Source organism: Opisthocomus hoazin, chromosome 9 (genome assembly GCF_030867145.1).
Source record: "Opisthocomus hoazin isolate bOpiHoa1 chromosome 9, bOpiHoa1.hap1, whole genome shotgun sequence".
Classification (NCBI taxonomy): Eukaryota; Metazoa; Chordata; class Aves; order Opisthocomiformes; family Opisthocomidae; genus Opisthocomus; species Opisthocomus hoazin.
The window spans coordinates 20,027,076-20,044,549 of NC_134422.1; the positions used below are offsets into that span (position 1 = coordinate 20,027,076).

At 41.0% G+C, this 17,474-nt stretch overlaps 1 protein-coding gene across 5 annotated transcripts in view; it reads right to left on the bottom strand.

The window, feature by feature from the left end:
* Positions 1 to 2: 2 nt before the first annotated feature.
* LOC104329052 (dipeptidyl peptidase 4) overlaps positions 3 to 17,474 on the bottom strand; it is a 43,364-nt gene continuing 25,892 nt past the window's right edge. For 3 of the 5 annotated variants that reach the window (XM_075429863.1, XM_075429861.1, XM_075429862.1), the window contains 8 exons: positions 15,931 to 16,000; positions 14,102 to 14,296; positions 13,110 to 13,164; positions 10,968 to 11,067; positions 9,307 to 9,371; positions 4,095 to 4,167; positions 3,771 to 3,844; positions 3 to 2,928 (listed from right to left, as the gene is read on the bottom strand). In XM_075429863.1, the coding sequence (XP_075285978.1) occupies positions 2,830 to 2,928; positions 3,771 to 3,844; positions 4,095 to 4,167; positions 9,307 to 9,371; positions 10,968 to 11,067; positions 13,110 to 13,164; positions 14,102 to 14,296; positions 15,931 to 16,000 (731 nt within the window). In that variant the 3' untranslated portion in view covers positions 3 to 2,829. The remainder of the gene's footprint in view (positions 2,929 to 3,770; positions 3,845 to 4,094; positions 4,168 to 9,306; positions 9,372 to 10,967; positions 11,068 to 13,109; positions 13,165 to 14,101; positions 14,297 to 15,930; positions 16,001 to 17,474) is intronic. The other 2 variants (XR_012764988.1, XR_012764987.1) reach the window with 2 other exon arrangements.

A 17,474-nucleotide genomic window follows, 5' to 3' on the forward strand; every position in this document is an offset into this window, starting at 1 on the left:
ATTGTGTTTTTCACAATTAAGAAATGTTATGTGAAAATAAATATTTATCCTAATTAATTTTCAATTTTATTTTTTACACTGCAAGTACGCAATATGGTACAGTATTTTAAATGTCTACCTGACATTTGAACATGCTTCACAAATTAATGAACTATACAGCCCAGTCCTGCTCCATTTCCGAGTGGAATCTCATTGAAGTGGGCAATGCTGTCAGTGTTGGCTTGCTGCGTGGAGTTGATGGTGGTGTGCTTGGTCTGACCCTAACAGTAAGTGTGCCGCTGGCGATGGCACAGAACGGACCTGTTCCAGGAAGAGAGTGGGAATTAAATGCTGATTTACTGGTCATGAGTTGGTTCCCCTTGCTCCTGAGAGAGATGATGTGGTTGGGTCTCTTTACAGATCAATAGGTAATGTCATACAATTTAAAATTGCTACAATATTTAAAGTGTCTAATAGCTGAACAGCAGCTTAGCCTACTGCCTATTGTGGGATCTTCTGCTATTCACAGGCCCCTTAATTTCTGCTACTGAAAAATTTTTAGGCCTTAAAGCCTAGTACTTCTGCCAAAGCCCAACAGGTGAAGTACTCGCTCCATCTTAGTCAACCACTTTGAGCTTCTTCACCGATTTTTAAACCAAAGACTGGCTGCCTCCCAGCCTCAGAACAGTAACAGTCACACCTTGGGCTTCAGCTGCATCTGTTAGGATTTTACGGTCTAAAAGTACAACAAACGTAAGTATTTCACATGGAAAAAAATACCAGAGGTAATTGGTAGGTGCCTAACTCACTCCAGCATGTGGCACTGCTTCAGGCACAACTGGTTCCTAGTGCTGGCTTTGTACATTAATGAAGTGAGCTGGCTTTCTTCTGTGGCCTCAGTTTTAGGTGCTCATGCAGCTCAAGCAAGCTGTCGGTTCCTGGGGGAGTTATACAGTCCTATTGTCGGCATTATTTTTGGAGCTGAGGGAGACCTACCCGAGACAAAAATTAGACACTCAACTGATGTTTTTTAGGACACTTACTACAGAAATAAAACATTTCTTTTGTTTTAAAGTTGCATCATACTCTATTAGCAGGGTATCTCAGAAGTTGCTTTCCAGACAAAGAAATATAAAATAATTAGCATTGTACTTTGTTATACTGATTTATGTTTCTTTCCCTTGAGTCAAAAGAATCAGACACTAGACACTATAACCTCTTGGAGACAACTGACAGCCTATATCCTGTAGAACATTAACAGTGGTGCTGGTTTACATTAGAATCACTAATAAATGGAGCCCAAGATTATATTTGTAATACCCATCTCCAGTTTGTTTTCTAAAAAGCTTGTTTTGTGAGTCAAGGAGTTTTTGGTTGGTTTGTGAAACCAAAACCTTATTTTCCACCTCAGGCCCCCCTTCTCTTTCTCATTTAAGGACAAACTGCACAAACTGTCTTGACATTCTCCCCCATGCCCTATCTGTCTGAGTATTTTCACATTCACCTAAAGCCACTAATAACCCACAACACATCCATACACACACTGGCTTCTAGTATCAAGAAGCTGTGTTAGGTAATCACATCGCAATCCATTACATGATACCATCAAACAAAAGCAGAAACTTCAGTGTAAGTCTCTCTCAAAATCAATGGATTTTTGTAAAATTCTAGGGGCTAGTTTCTTGAGCAACATTTTCAATGATACAGACTACACCTCCTTTCCTAACTTTTAATGTCTTTATTATTTTAAAGCAGCACAGTTTGTAGTACAAGTGGGTTGCATCTATGTGAAATTAAGAAAACTAATCTTCAGATGGAGAAGCCTACCTGGAGTGCTAAAGAGAAAGCAGAAGTTTACTGGTGGGCTGCAAGGAAAAGCAGGTTTGCTAAATACCATGTCACAGGAGAGTTACAGTCCAGCCCTTGCTTTAAGTGACTGCTAGTTTGCATTGTAATGTTTTATGTTTGAGTGCAAGGAATATATTCTATTCATCAGTAAACAGGAACCTTCTAAAAAAAAGATTTTCTGTCCCATAGAGGAACAACAGTGGGCTGCTGGAATTCCCAGATAACATTCTACATTGCAGATTCCCACAGTAGCAGCCCTTTGACTATAAAGTTGACTGTAAAGTGTTCAAGGCCAGGCTGGATGGGGCTTTGAACAACCTGGTCTGGTAGAAGGTGTCTCTGCCCATGGCAGAGGAGTTGGAATTGGATGATATACAAGGTCCCTTCCAACCCAAACCATTCTGTGATTCTAAGATTCTAAAGTAAGCAACAATCACAGCACTATGATAGGAAACAAATTCAGTGCCAGCGGTTTGAGTACCGTTCAAAGTCTTGGTGAAAGCTGGTTACACGCTTTCCTTGCAAGACTTCTACAACTGCAATCCAAGAGATTGCAGAGAAGATCCTAACTCACGGCATGGCAGTAAACAGAGTGTTTCATTCTGCATAGAAAATATTAACATTGCAGTATACCTGGTACTGTTTGTAAACCAATAATTGATCAAGCATTAGGTAGTTTCTGCAAAATGTGTTTAAAGTTTTATCAGTATTTTCACAGACACGATAAAGGGTGCATTTAATTTTCTGTTGGAAACATTATACAAGTCTGCAATATAACTACATTCTGGTGATGTTAAGAACTGATTAAACACAATCAATAAAAATGCAATAGTTGCTTGGCAACAGAAATCATTATAAAGATTAGCATTTCATTGTGTACAAAGGTATCCCAAGACCTGACCCTTATCTGCTCTTGATTCATAAAAGTTTATACTGGCTCGGCATACACTGGGCAGAGAGTTTTCTGGAGAAATACCCTCACTAACAACCAAAATGCAGGTGCTAGGGCAGGGAGAAACACTGCTTTATGAAACGGCTCATATGCGTATAAATATGCTTATGTGCTTGACCGGTGATGCCGTGGTCTTTGTCAGTATACCACTGCGAGAAAGAAAAATAGAGAGAATGTTAGTTCTAGCTACATCTAAATGATATAAACCAAGCTTGATAGACATAAAAACATGTGCAGCCATTTAAAATTCTCCCAGCATGAGGCTAATTCGGCATGAAGGTGAAGACATGATGGCAGTAGGAAGCTCCTGTAATACTTTCGCCCCTGTTTTGTGTGTGGGATACACCATCTATTCATGCCAAAAGCACAAAATGAGCACGTGGCTTGTCCACATGGAGAGTAGAGGCAGCGCCTCAGTTCCGAGTGGTGCCCGATCTCTGCACCCTGTAAGCCCTGCAAGTCTGGTTGAAGGACAACCATGCACTGGTGCATCTGGCTTCCATCTATACTTTGCCCTTCTCAGCACTGCTCCCCAAGGGCTGCCTTGCACCTGAGTTTTGAGAGCTTCCACGTACAGCACAAGAAGGGGCAAATAACTACTTGCCTTACAAGCTCAACAGAGAAACACCGAACGTGATGGACGGTTATCCTGGACTTAGCTGAAGTTCACCTTTCCTTAGATCCTATCTGTAAGACACTATTCACTGGACTTTGGGTATATGCAAAGATTGGGATTGGCTGAGAACTCAAATTAACAAAATGAAAGATTAGGTAAACAGGGTCAAATACAAGAACGAGTTGCTTTACAGTTTTTCTTGTACAGAAGATACATGGGTGTGTTATGTTAAAATTTCAGTTCCTGAACATGAAATGCAAGTATGTGAACTTTCATTTAAGATGGCAATTGATTTATACCTAACAAGAGGTAGCTTTTGCTATTATTCTCATAATACAAGCCATTTGTGTGATGATAAACAAAACAGAACTATACCATTGCCTGAAAATCCACTTCAGCATCAACAAGAGCTTTGGAAATCTGCGCTGCTTGCTGAAAGTGAACATTATCTGAAAAGAGGAAGAAAAAGAGGAAAAAGGTAAACAAAAAATTGCTTCTGTACTACTCTGGGGGAAAAGCAAAACAACGAACACAGAAGACTCCCCAGCACTGCTGACTGAAACACAAATTAGTTGCAGAAAGCAGTATTATTTTATTGACGTAAATGTAACAGCCTTGCCCCTTCATGCTTTTGTTTTGTCAGTAGTAGAATTGCGAACCTGTCTGTAATACTAAAATGTCTAATTAACTGCAACTCACCATCTGCTGTTCCATGAATAAGGAGATATTCAATTTCCTTGAATTTTTCAGCTCTGGCCATTACTGTTGAACTCTGAAATTAAAGAAAAGGGAAAAAAAAAAAGAAAAAGAAAAAAGGTGCTGTTTATCAGAAGTTGATTTGCTAACAACTGACTGTGATTCCCGTTGACACAGTCTGAGGTCCTTCAGCTCCAAACAACACCCCTTGCTCTGCACCCCCTGCACCCCCAGGTACTGTGTTCACGTATCCCCCAGCACGGTGCTCGCACTCCAACCGCTCAGCACCGGTCTGCAGCCATCACCAAGGGCTGCGCCTGCAGAGTAACAGGCAGTTCCAGGGGGGCACGGTTTTGCGAGGGAGATGATACCCATTTCATGTGCTCCTAACATGTTGCTAGCCTGCAGCACACCACTTGCCATAGGTTTCCTGTGTGCCTGCAGACAAGTTAAAAAATATTGCCATGGCAACAGCGCACCCTACGCTAGCGAGGAGTAGCTGTTGCAGAGACTGCACGCGTTATCTCCCCCACCAAAATGTACACTACAGTTCACCTGGAGGTAAGTCAACAGAGCTAGTGTTTCATCAGTCTCCAGTAAAAACGGCTGACAAGAAGTTTAAGATGATGCTCTCCCCCAAATGTGGTAGGAGAAATGCCTGAATGAAGCAGACCAAATCTATCAACAGAAGCCAAGGCACATTTTGGGAACTGAAACACAATACGGTGATGAAAAAAATCACCACCACCTAAGACTAACCATGAAACTTAAAACACGATAACAACATATTCCCTAGAACATACTAACCACCCGACTTGCTACTGTGACGAGGTACTAAAGAACAAGGAAAGTAATGATGGCAGGTTAAGGTCTTTAATTTGGGCAAGGAAAGGGAATAGGATAGTTCTCTGCCATATGAGTGGGAAGAGGACAAGGGACAAGAGACAAAGGCGTTTTAAGCTTGATAAGACAACCAGCATAATGGGGCAAAAATATGTTGAATTAATTTCCTTCTATTGGCAACATTATAGGGGTTCTCTGCTGAAAATGACTGAATCCCTGCAGAGTTTTCTCTGTTTTACAGCAACTTAAAAGCCACTATGGAAAGGAAAAAATAGTAAAAATTAGAAACAAAAGAATGTGGTGGTTTGGGTGTTTTTTTTTCTTCCCCATCTTGTACTAAGGCTGTATCCTTGCACAGGGGTTTACATTTAGTACCCCCCAAAAGTCAAACACATTATCTCACCACAGAGTGTTCCAATTTCCTTATGTCTCTTGTACACTCATGAATCTTTAAAGCAAGCATAAATATTAAATTCCTTTTGTCAGGGCAGAATAGCGTACCACAACCCTCCCATAAGCAAAATGAGTTCTCTGTAGTTATTCAACCAAATTTAACAAACAAGTTCAGCAGAGAGAAAAAAAAACCATCCTCCAACCCGTAGTGTTGTGATTGCCCTCCTTTGATAGTGACAGGCTGCAGAGCGCCACAAATCCCATCCAATGCAGGCGAATCCATGCACACAGGAGGCTCGGCACTGTCCATTGACATGAGTTGGTACCATGGAGTACGGACAGATAGTTACGGGAGTGCCAAAATCTGGAGGGAGGACTTGATTCAGGGAGGAGTACCAGGACAGCAGCCGACCAAAAGAACGATTCAGAAAGTAATGGCCCCGTGACAAAAAAAAAAAAAAAAAAAAAAAAAAAAAAAAAAAGAAAAAAAAAAAGAAAAGAAAAAGAAAAGAAAAAAAAAGAAAAAAAAAAAAGAAGGAAAAGGAATGAAGCAATATCCTTTGAGTGCACTTAAGGGATAGCAAATCTTCTGCATGTAGAAGCCTGACTTGAGCTACACTTCTGAGATCTCAACTTTTCAACAGCAATTTTAGAAAAAGGATGTCCCTATTTTTCCTCTCCAAGTATCACACAAAATAAAGGTATTTATAAAATACTTCAGAAAGAAGGAACATACAAAAGAGATACCTTCTCAGTTTGTTTATCAGTTGCAGGTGATGTCTCACTTGCCTGTCCCCATACTCAACTCGCAGAGTCCCTCCCCTAAAATGTGCTCTAAGGACACAGCACTTCTGCCACCAAAGAAGGCTGCAAGCTAGGGAGCGATCTCGGGTTGGGCGCAGTTACAGCCCAAGGCAACAGCTATACCAGCTGAACAGACCTCAAGTGGACAGCAAATAAACACAACTTGATTCACCCCCTTCCGTTTCACAGCGCCGGGACAAAGGCTCTGAGAAGGTAACACGTACAAGTACGCAGAACTGGGCCCTGCTGAGTGCAACTGGCTTTTCTAAAGATCGCACAGCAGTCAACATTTTCTCAGCACTCCACAAACAAGTTAAGGTTTGGCTGGAACTGAAGGTCTCTCTCCCTTTAGCATATTCTCAGATAATAGAACAAATGTCAAATCAGTACAAGATGGCATATTTACAAAATTGTACCCTGTTTTGCATAACCTAATGATGCAGCAGTTCTTAAGGACTGAACATTTCAAATCTGCTAGAAAAAAGATTGCCAAATCTATGACTGTTTCAAACACTTGCCAAAAGCATATCAAATTCAGAGTGAACTGCAAAATAATCTTCTCGCAAGTTGAACAGTCTCCTCGGTATGCTTTACATGGCTACTGCATCTGACCTCTAGAGCTCTGCCCTGATCTAGTCTCAAGTCTTCTACATCAGGGACATTTCCTCTGGGCAGACAGCTTCTCTGCCATTCAGCCTGGGATCCCCCCAGAATTATACTGGGAGCTCCACCCATGCTTGCTCCTTTCTTTTACAAAGCTCTAATTTTTAATAGTTCACGACTACCTTAGAAGGCATTGATCACACCTAATTAGCCTACTTAGAGGCATGTGAGTCATCCCTCAGACTTGACAAAGTGTATTTAACATCTCAGATTCCCTTCCTTCACTAAATGTGAAATCTAGTGTCTCAGTAATACACAAAGATAGGGCGTACTCCTCTTACCACAACCTTTTTCTTCTATATTCAGTCACTCCTAATACTCTGCGCACTAGGAAGGCACCTAGCAGCACACATCATCTCGAAGCAGGTGTGTACACAGTTCTGTTTCTTTTAAATTAGGGCACACAGTACAGAGTTTACGCAACCTTTCACTTCTCAAGCCAGCTTTACAGTGGATGCAGTAGGATAGAGAATATACGGTGCAGCACGCAAACCTGACAGTATGAAGCCTACAGTTCAAATATGCTCTAACAGCTTCAGCTAGCAGAGCTTTCAGTACATGTTTTGCTTTTACTTGCTTAAAAACATTCAGTTCAGAACACAGCTCTCATCCGTGACGAGGGGCCAGGAGGCTGGCTACCGGGACACTGAAGAAAGGGGCTGTAAGCCAGGAACATGGTGGGCTGCAGTCAGTAAGGGTCTTCAGCAACAACAAAATCCCACAATCCTTCCCCTGATGCTCATGAAAAGCAACAAACTCACTTCTCAAGCTACCCCACCCCTCCAGGTTAATGCAGAAAAGTAAATTCCAAGTAATACATTATTTGGGGCTTCGAACAATAAATGAGGAGGCAAGTTGCATTTTCCGATCTCTAGAAGCAGCAGTGAAGTGTGACAATCTGATCTGTGCGATTCCCCCTCCTCCACCTAGCCACCATTCTCCCCAATTAGTCCTCCGAGTAACACATTTGAAACCTTTAGCTCTTTGGTACTGGCAGTTTCAACGTGGCCATTGCCAGCAATGGATACTATGCCAAGAAAATCCGACTCCTGGCTTGAAAGGATTAAACAGTCCTCTGTTGCCATCTGTGCCGTGAAGCTGGTGAATGACTTTGTGCACCCAGAGCGTTAACGTTCGCTCTGCACGACGACAGCAACTTCTATTTACACTGCTACCTCGCAGACCTCCTACTGTTCCCACTGCCTTAAAGACACACAGGAGAAAGGCAGGCAGCCACGGGCTGCTGGTCAGTCCCCGCTGGGCCCCAGCAGCTCGCTGGTTACAAGAGGCAGATGCAGCACCACGTCCTCCAGCAGTCACTACCATTGTTCTCAATTTTGACCGGAACATCTGATATAGCAGTTGACAAAACTAGATTACTGTAGCAATATGTCAAAACAGACATTTCAGGCCACTATATGTACGTATTTATATGTTTTACCATACTTTTAAATCAGTGCAACAACCCCCAGCCTTTTTTCCGCCGTGAGATTTTTTTTACTGCATCAAGACACAATCAGCGCTCAGCTCTCTCCTAGCCTGTTTACCAACCCGAACACAGAGAACGCCCCATCTCTTTTCCTCCAGCATCCATCCTTGGTTCCAGCATCACCATGGCTGAACACCTCTGTGGAACATCCCAAAAACCAGGGCACAAACTATCCCTCAGGCCCCTCGCTGCTCTCCAACAGCCACTGCATTTCCACCTAGATCTGAAATTTAACACAACCTCACAGAACGCTTGGGCTGCTCTGCCCCACGCCCAGCTACCCGTGACTTCAGACAGTCCCTGAGGCAACAAGAAGCAGCTGGCACGCGGAAGGGCAAGTCAAACAATTCATCATGCCGTAACAAGGACAAACAATCTAGGAGGTAGTTCGCCCCCATTAGAACATCGGGAAATGCCCTCACTTCTGGGCAAACATCACTCATTTTAGCCCAAACCACGGACACCTTGTGTTGCCTACCTGTCAAAGTTTCCCAATAATTTAGGAGATTTTGCTTTTCCTGAAAAAAAGGTTGCAGATTCCCAAAGCAAGAAAGCTCATATAACACCCATTTTTTTAAAAAAATTACATTTCAGAAAGAACCAGAGTACATTTATTTTGGTGGAAATGTTGTTTAAGATAAAGCATATTTTGCCCACGAGCATATTAAATTTTAAAACAAATTTGTTTCTTGGTGGTTAAAATAAAACAGTTTTTACAGCTTGTTTTACAGTCTGCAAAGTAGCCAAATGGAAGTGAATGTAAAAAAAAAAAAAACACCAAAAAACCCAACACGCCAAACAAACAACAGAAAGCCCACACGGTGCTGCAAGGAGTAGCTGCCTCATGCAAATCCAAGCGCATGAAACCACAGCCTCTAAAAGCACAATGCCACACTCGGAGCTGGAAAGAAGAAACCAACGTATTGCTTCCCATGGGGAAGGAACTAGACTGTGTAAAGAAAAGTAGAGCGGTTTAGAAAAGAAACAACACACTTCAAAAAAATGAAGTGATTTCTTTCTTACATGATAGTTGTTCAGATTATCACTTGCTGTAGGAAGGCCCATGTATCGCTCTGTGTATATTGAATCTGTAATTGAAAGAAACAAAACCAGAATATGTTACTTAATTTTCAGTCTGTCTACAAGAAATGTTATCCACTGATATAAACACTAGAAATTAAAAAAACCCCAAACAACAGGTTTTCTACAATCAAGCGTGTAGGTAACCATCATTATTCAGAATATTTAATCTTCTTGTTGCCATGGACACCTGAATGCTGAATATTAATGAAGTGCTTTGTGTCACTGTTACCTTATTGTTATTCTTTCAGTAATCCTAAGAAAATGACTGAAAATCTTGCAGTAAATGACTAGCATTTGGAAAAAACCCTCAGATTTTTTATCTATGTGCTTACTACTAAAAAATCTGTAAAATCAAAATGTAGCAGTAGATTAGGACTCAGCTTGGCTCTGTTCTATACAGTCAAAATCAAGTATATCTGATTTTCTACAGATTTTTCAGCATATCGTATTACTTTTTTTTTGCAGATTTCCTGCTTTATTTTAAGCCATGCAAACCAATGCTCTGTTGCCATATTGTGATGTCCATTTGACTTATCAGCATTATTGCACTATTTTTTTTTATGTTGAATATGCATGCCTCCATAACCCTTTCCTTTATCTAATCAACTAAAAGTGGAATTTTAGAGATCCTGATCTTCATTAAAAAAAATATTTCCTGCCATACTGCAATATTCATGTCCAAAACATTATGAAAACACCTCTATGTCCTCAGCGGCCTACTGCTAATACCTGGCAGTATGATTTGTTCTGCTGAATTAGCCAGAGCACATAATACACTATTCCACAGCCTCTGTGCTAGACGCAGAGTGATAAATCATGCCTTACTTGGCAGAGGTTTGCCAGGAAAAGCTTTCCTTTGAATCTTTTTGGACAAATCCAAACCAGAAAAATGTCAAAATGTGGTCACATTATACCAGCACTTACTATATTTTTAACTATAGATAAACTATTTAATCTGGGAGGAGGGCCCCTATAACTGTATTTATAGCCTCGGACAACTACAACCTTACACATTATAAACTTCAAGCATGTACACACTTGTCCACTTGTTCAGGTTTTCCTTGCATCAAGCTATTCTTAAGATTAATTAGATTCATAAAATCCAAATTTTACACTCTAAAAGGAAAGAAAACCAAAGGCAATTAAAATCCTGTTCTGTCACTTTGAGAGAGTAAATTACAATGCAAGTTCGACGTTAAACCTCACAGATAGCTCTTATAAGTGAAGTAGCATTTAAAGAAGCAAAGCACAATAGCGATGGATTTCTGACACAGAATACCGGTCTTGGAACACGGGGCAGCTTTGGAAAGCAAACACAGACACATTACAGTAACACTACAAATATTACAATAATTTTGCCCTTCACAAAAGGTTAAAAAGATTACCTGGAATTGAGGATCTGACTTTTTAAAATGGAAAATAAGATTTAGGGAATTGGCTTAATTCTGAAATGCAGCACCCGTGAGTTCACAACAACAGACCAAGTGGCATTTACATGGCATCCAGTAGATAATCAAAGTTCCGTGCTATGAGTCAACACTTTGCAGCATGTGCACGGCAAGACATATGGGAATCCTTGGAGCGAGGAAGCCATCACATACCATAATATTGCCAACGTGACACGGGGGCAACCGCTATTCCACACTTGAACACGCCGCTTCCAGAGCCAAGCACCATGGAGGTCACATATCCCCCGTACGACTGAGAAGAAAACATTGCTGTTATTTTAGTCGGGAAGAAAAGGATGGGGCCCATCTGCTCACTGGTTCATCAGGGATCTACAGGCTCAGCGTTTTTCCTGCTAATGAACGCCATTCTGAATTTGGGTCAGATCTCCCCCAGCCTGCTCCGTGGGGCAAACGGGCACCAAGCAGCGCAGGGCAGCTGCGGGCCAGTGAGGGGAACTTGCCGGGAAAACCAACGCCGCCGAGCCCTGATGCAGTGGAGGGCGACAGCAGCGTCCGGTGGCTCCGCAGGCAGCAGCGAAAGCCGAGAAGTGAGAGGCTGCCGAACCGCCGCGTCCCGCTCCATGCCGCCGGGCAAGGGGGTGGGAGCAGAGCTCGGGCCCACTACACGCCCGACGAGCAGCTGCACCAGGGCATCTGAAAATTTACAACTCCCTCGGAGCAGGCCTGCGGCAGCTCACCCGCTACCTCTCCTCCACAGCATCAAGGGCAAGACTGTGACTGGGGAGTGAAGGATCTTCTGCTGAGTCCGTGGGAGGAACTGTGCAGCAACGCGCTCCTTGCTGCGCACAGAAAATTCACTCGCGGTCTAGCCTGCTACACAGATGAGTAAATACCTGACGCACTTGAGCATCCAGGCAGCAACATACCTAAACAATGTCACCGACCGCCCAAATGACTGCCCTCACTATAGTCTGAAGGGGCAATTTAGGAAAATGTGCCCACCCACACTGAAAAAGAAGAGCAATTTTTGGATCTTGTTCCTGTCTTGAAACCAGATTACAGCAAAGGGAAATGTATATTAGTACAAAGTCCTTAAATGTTTGCTCCAGCTTCAATACTTAGGTCCTCCCAGTGAGATCAGCAAAGTAATGCACGTACTTACTAGTTAAACCCATGTATAAATACGTTGACTAATCTGGCCACAGTAAGGATATTACTGACAAACCTACGGCAAACAAAATTAATGTACACAGTGAAAGGCTGACAACGAGACACTGACAATCTGAAAACCCAATGTTTCCCACAGGTTCAGTGTCCAGGATGCATAACCCAAACCGAACTCCAAAGAGGATTGCTCTTCAACTACCCATCCTGAGGCTCATACGGAGTCAGACAGGAATGCATTAAGTCTTCCATTTCTGTAGAATTTTCCTCCCGCTAAAGTTAATACCACTACGCTTGACTTCATACAACATAGAGATGTTTAACCCCACAAGAAAAGCTACTAAAGGCACCATCATCATCATCGTCTTGCCACCATGCAATTTATTCACCAGTGCCTGTCACCAGCAGTGACCAAATTTCAGATAGCAATTTAATTCAAGATCCTGCATGCAATCCTGCATATACCTAAACATAGTATGCTTAAACAGAGCATGCAAGAATACGCCCCATGACACGAGAAAAAGCAGTGAAACAGCAGCCATAGACAGAGAAACGTTCAGAGTTTGAATCAAATATATATCACTAACACCACATATGCACTTAGCCTTGCAGCTGAATATATGCTATTAAACACTCCCCTCTACTGTGACAGGTTTTTAAGACACATCGAAGTCACAGAAATCTGGCCTCTGGTTGGAAGCACTGCTGAAATAAAATATAGCCAAGCACAACAATATAGCAGATTTAGATGTTTTAAGCCTGCTAGTAAAAACACGACAACCATGCCATGCATCTGGTTCACATGATTTCACATCTTTTTTTAAAAATTAGAGTCATCCAACTAATATAGAGAGGCACTAGTGAATATATACTCAGATATTTTTTTCCAAAATACTGGTTCATCTTGTACACAGGAACTTGGCAGTATCCCTTTAAATTGTTTTTAATCCCTCTAGTAATCCTCATTTCTGTTTCAAAGGCTCCTGACGGCTTGCAAAGGGACAATGCATACAGGCACATGCAAGATGTACTTCACCTGTTCAGTTGTTGGCCTGTGCCGTGACCCCAGAGGTGCCTCACGCTAAGTACTCCAGCACCTCGCACACGGCAGCACAACAAATAGTTGCTACAATTCAAAAATAAGCCAGCCAAACTTATTTGAGTACTTACCCAACCCCAAATAGCTATTCTGTCCTTATCAACAAAGCTCATTTCAGAAAATTTTCTAAAAGCAAACAGAATAATTAAATGCTTAATGTATTGCAGGTATCTGCAATCATACAGACGTGCCTATTTGCCATCATGTCTGCCTCTTTCTACTGTGTAAATAAGAATTTCCCACTTCATGACAGTGACAGCATATGAAAACATACAACATACTTCAGCCACATGTGTCCAAGAAATTCAGAATAACATCTGTGAATGTGAAAAAACAAAACCTGGACACTCTGTAAAAGCTGTAAAAGCCTTCAAACCACACTTGCTGACATTTGTATTGTATTAGGTTAGCTTTCACCACCTGCCTCACCTTTTTTGTTTTTGGTCTTTTTTAAAAAAAAAAAAAAAAAAAGGAGCAACACTCACATTGCAGCAGTAAGGGACAGGCCAATACACGTAAGTCCAGTCAGGGTTTAAAAAAAAGATTCTGAAACGCTATTTGTTTAAACTCCTTAACATTTTAAAATCCCAAAAAGCAAACCCTGCAAGATCACTTCTTTGTGATTCTGAGAGATTTATACTGACATTGTTTGGTTTAGTGAGGTTCTACAAGCACGACCCAAGTGACAAACATGAACTATGATGTAAAAGCCAAGTAGTTCATACAAATAACTCCATCAAAACAGAAACTTGGAAAAAGCTTGGAGTAAAACTCCCAGCTCCAAGTTCCTTGGTGGCACACTCTTCTACTAATGTGACAGCTATCATCTCTATAAAACCAGAGATAATGGCAAATTTATATTACAGCATGAACTCTTCTCTCTTTTCAAGCATAAAATGACAGTTGGCCCATAAATGACACACTTCAGCATGCAAAATTTACGTAGAATTTGTTATGGTTTTGCCAGTAATTTCAAGATGACCATTCCAAACCTTCACCTTGTTTCCCCCTACATGAGCACAGAAAAGAAGGAGCAGTCGCTGACCACTGCCCTGCAGCTCACCTGGCTGCTGCTATCTGATCTTCCACTTCGTAGGTTCCCAGCCTTCGGTTTATCGCGTGCATGATCTCATCCCCTTGGTACCCACTCCCTCTGCCATCGAAGCTGGCCACAATGATCTGCTCGGTGCTCGCGAGGTAAGTAGCCCAGTTGATCCGGAAGGCGTAATCGACTTTCTGACTACAGGGCCCTGCGTACCTGGGGGAAAAGAACCACAGAATTCAGGTCCACGTAGTCTTGCATCACGCATCTGAAACACAATTATTGCTGACAGTTTTCAGCCACTAATGAAGGGTAGACTTTTAAATTAAACTGAGCAAACAACAAAAGCATCACTGACTGACTCTAAACTGCTGCTTTGCCTGGACACCAAAAGCAATATGCTTTTTTAAAATACCAGCTCTTAATCAAGAAAGCAGACTGGATTTTATCTTTTTTATTGCTTTCTGCTCTAATAAAGTCAAAATAATGAAGGTTTCTTAAGTGGCTTATCATAAATCCAAACCAAATTCTTTTTTCTGTTGGTATATCTAGTCATCTGAGTTTCAAAGAGATGCTCTTTAACCATTTCTGTTTCATTTACCTAGTATTTATTTGGTTACAGTCTGAAATCAACAAATAACCTTTATTTGGAAAGATGAAAAAGATGTTTTTCTGCATTTTTAGTGTCTCATCAATGTTCCCTACAGTCTAACCTATTTCTTATGCAGGCTGAGAAAAAGGAAGCAAAATTGTAATTATTGCTTTTATTTTAAAATATTTGGAAGCACTTGAGCACCAGAAAAATCACATTCTGTGAGTGCCTGGACGGTAAAATTCTGTTTGCAGTGCACTTCTATAGCCGCTGTTCAACAGAGTAAATAATGGAAGAGTGGCTCTTATTGCTCTGGAACCAATCTTCCTCAGTTTCAAAAGCAAAGAAAAAACTACTAGGAATTGTCTGTATCAAGCTTTATTTCTACACGCTACAGATCCTGACACTTCCAAAGGACTTTCTGATATCAAGATCACCACAAAGCAGAGGTGATCCTGACAAAGGCCTACCTAAGTCAATAAAAATAGAATCAAAACCAAAATAAGTCTTCAGAAGCACAAAGCACTGACTGCTCATCAAAACTTTCAAAGCCATTACAAAACATATTACAGTTCTACCAAATTACATTATATAAAGATATATCTAATAACTAACAACTAGTTTCCTTATGAAGTCAACTTCTTGTAAAAAGAGGAAAACGTTAACATTTCTATCTTAATGAATAGCTAACTTTCAGTAATTTCCAGTCAGAAGAAAACATACTGGCATCAACAGAAGTGCCTGAGGAAGGACGGAGCAAACAGCACACGCTTACGGTCTTGAATTTATGAAAAAACAGCAAATGCACTCCTGACCACAGGATGCAGTTTGCCAACACCAGCTGACAGTCAAATATCACAGAGAAAATGCAACGTCAGACTTACTATTTCAGCTTTAGAATACACAGCTTAGTCAAGGTTTCATTTTGGAATGTCATTTCATTGAATATGATTCCTAATTAACTCTTAAAGCAGAGGAGGAGGTAAGCTAAGGCTAACATCTTGGCTTTTAAGTCAGATACAGAATGTATCTGCCTCTCTGCCACCAGCAAAATATGTGCTTGTTAAGCTTTACATCATCATATGGCACAGGAGCCTATCATGAATTGGGATACACCTAATTCTTTTCACTCCCTCTTAGAACTACTTCAAGAAGTAATTAGAAAACATGCCAGTTTTGTGTCTCCCGATCTTATTAAGAGCATTTGAAGTAGATGAAAGTGATTATTAACACATCTCCATATAACTTGAAGACTTACACATCAAGGAGCAGAGGGTACTTCTTTGATGTATCGAAATGGGGAGGCAGTATCATTTGATACCACAGGTCTAAAAGTTAAAAGAGTTTGACTTAGGTCAGTCCTCCAGTGAAATCATTTGACATGCATTGCAATTCATACAAGAACACATTTCAGTCACCCCAGAAAAACTAAATAGTAGTTTCACCTGAACTGTCCTAATATACACAGGTAAAAGTTCGTAGCTAATCTAGGTTGGTTTTTTTTTTAATGTTTTATGGCTAAGTTAGCAGAAAGTCTGGAACTGGAATGTCTACAATAATAATAAAATCTGAGGACTCAACATGCTGTCTCGTAACATTATTCTATATTATAAGCTTATATGTAAAACTTGCTAAGTCTCTACAGTGGTAAATCTGACATTAGCTCAAAAATTATTCTCTACTCAAATTTCTCTCCCAGCACTAGAAAGAAATTTTAAATATTTTGAACCTGCCAGATAGGCTTCGCATGACAGTTTGTAAAGCATCCCAGAAACGTACTCAAAGATCTATTATTTCTCAGGCAACACTGATTCTGGTTCTATCTGTGTTACTCTTGCCACCCAAGTTGGCTGAGAGTTAGCTGAACATTTGAAATGCACAACATGTAAGTTCTGCAAACCAATTGGCTTGGTTGTTCACTCATGAATTTTAAAAGAACTGATGCTGCAAAGGCAGCCTGAAGCAATGCTGATGGACTGCACTGCAGTGATAGCCAGAGTGCAAGTCTCAGAGAATTTTGTCCAGGTATGAACATGCAAGACACTGACACACTGAAAAATTAACAATCTAAATCGAACACATGAAAATACTAATTTTAATTTTTTGCATCATCTGTGTACTCATAGTCATGTATGTTATCAAAGTATAAATCTGCTCCCATGGATTTGTGAGCAGACTTGGAACTTGAAGTAGGACTACATAAATGGATTTATTTATCCTATTTGTGACATTAAAAATGGATTCCCCTTACCCAAAAGCTTCTACCCTGAAGAGATGAAGTAGTAAGAACAAAGAGGAATAAAAAGATGAATATACAATTGATAGCACGAAGAACATCTTTAAACCTCCATCTTGCCTGGAAGATTTCATCTTTAGCCCTAGTAAAAGCATGATAGAAATGAAAGACAGAAAACACAAAGATAAAGACAGTCATTATATAAATAAGGTAACAGTGGAAAGAGGAAGGCATCAAAAAGAACAGTTAACAATGACTGACAGAACTCAGTACAGTTTGTAAAATATAATTCCATTAAGCACATTCATTCATTTTATCAAGAGGAAGTTTGTCATGAAGAGAAAAGCCAGTAGCAAAGGCTGGAGCATGAACAGTCTGGACAGGCACCAGGCCTCCCTCCACAGGTCTACCTGATGTTCCCCAGCCTCAGCAAGCACCAAGAAAGCTTCCATACCCAGACGTGCAAAATTCAGAAGAGCACCACTCACAGAGCATTCGGAATTAATTTTCTAGCATTTTGTTCTAGTCTCTATTCAGAGGTTTACGTAGTCTTCGAGCATGAACAC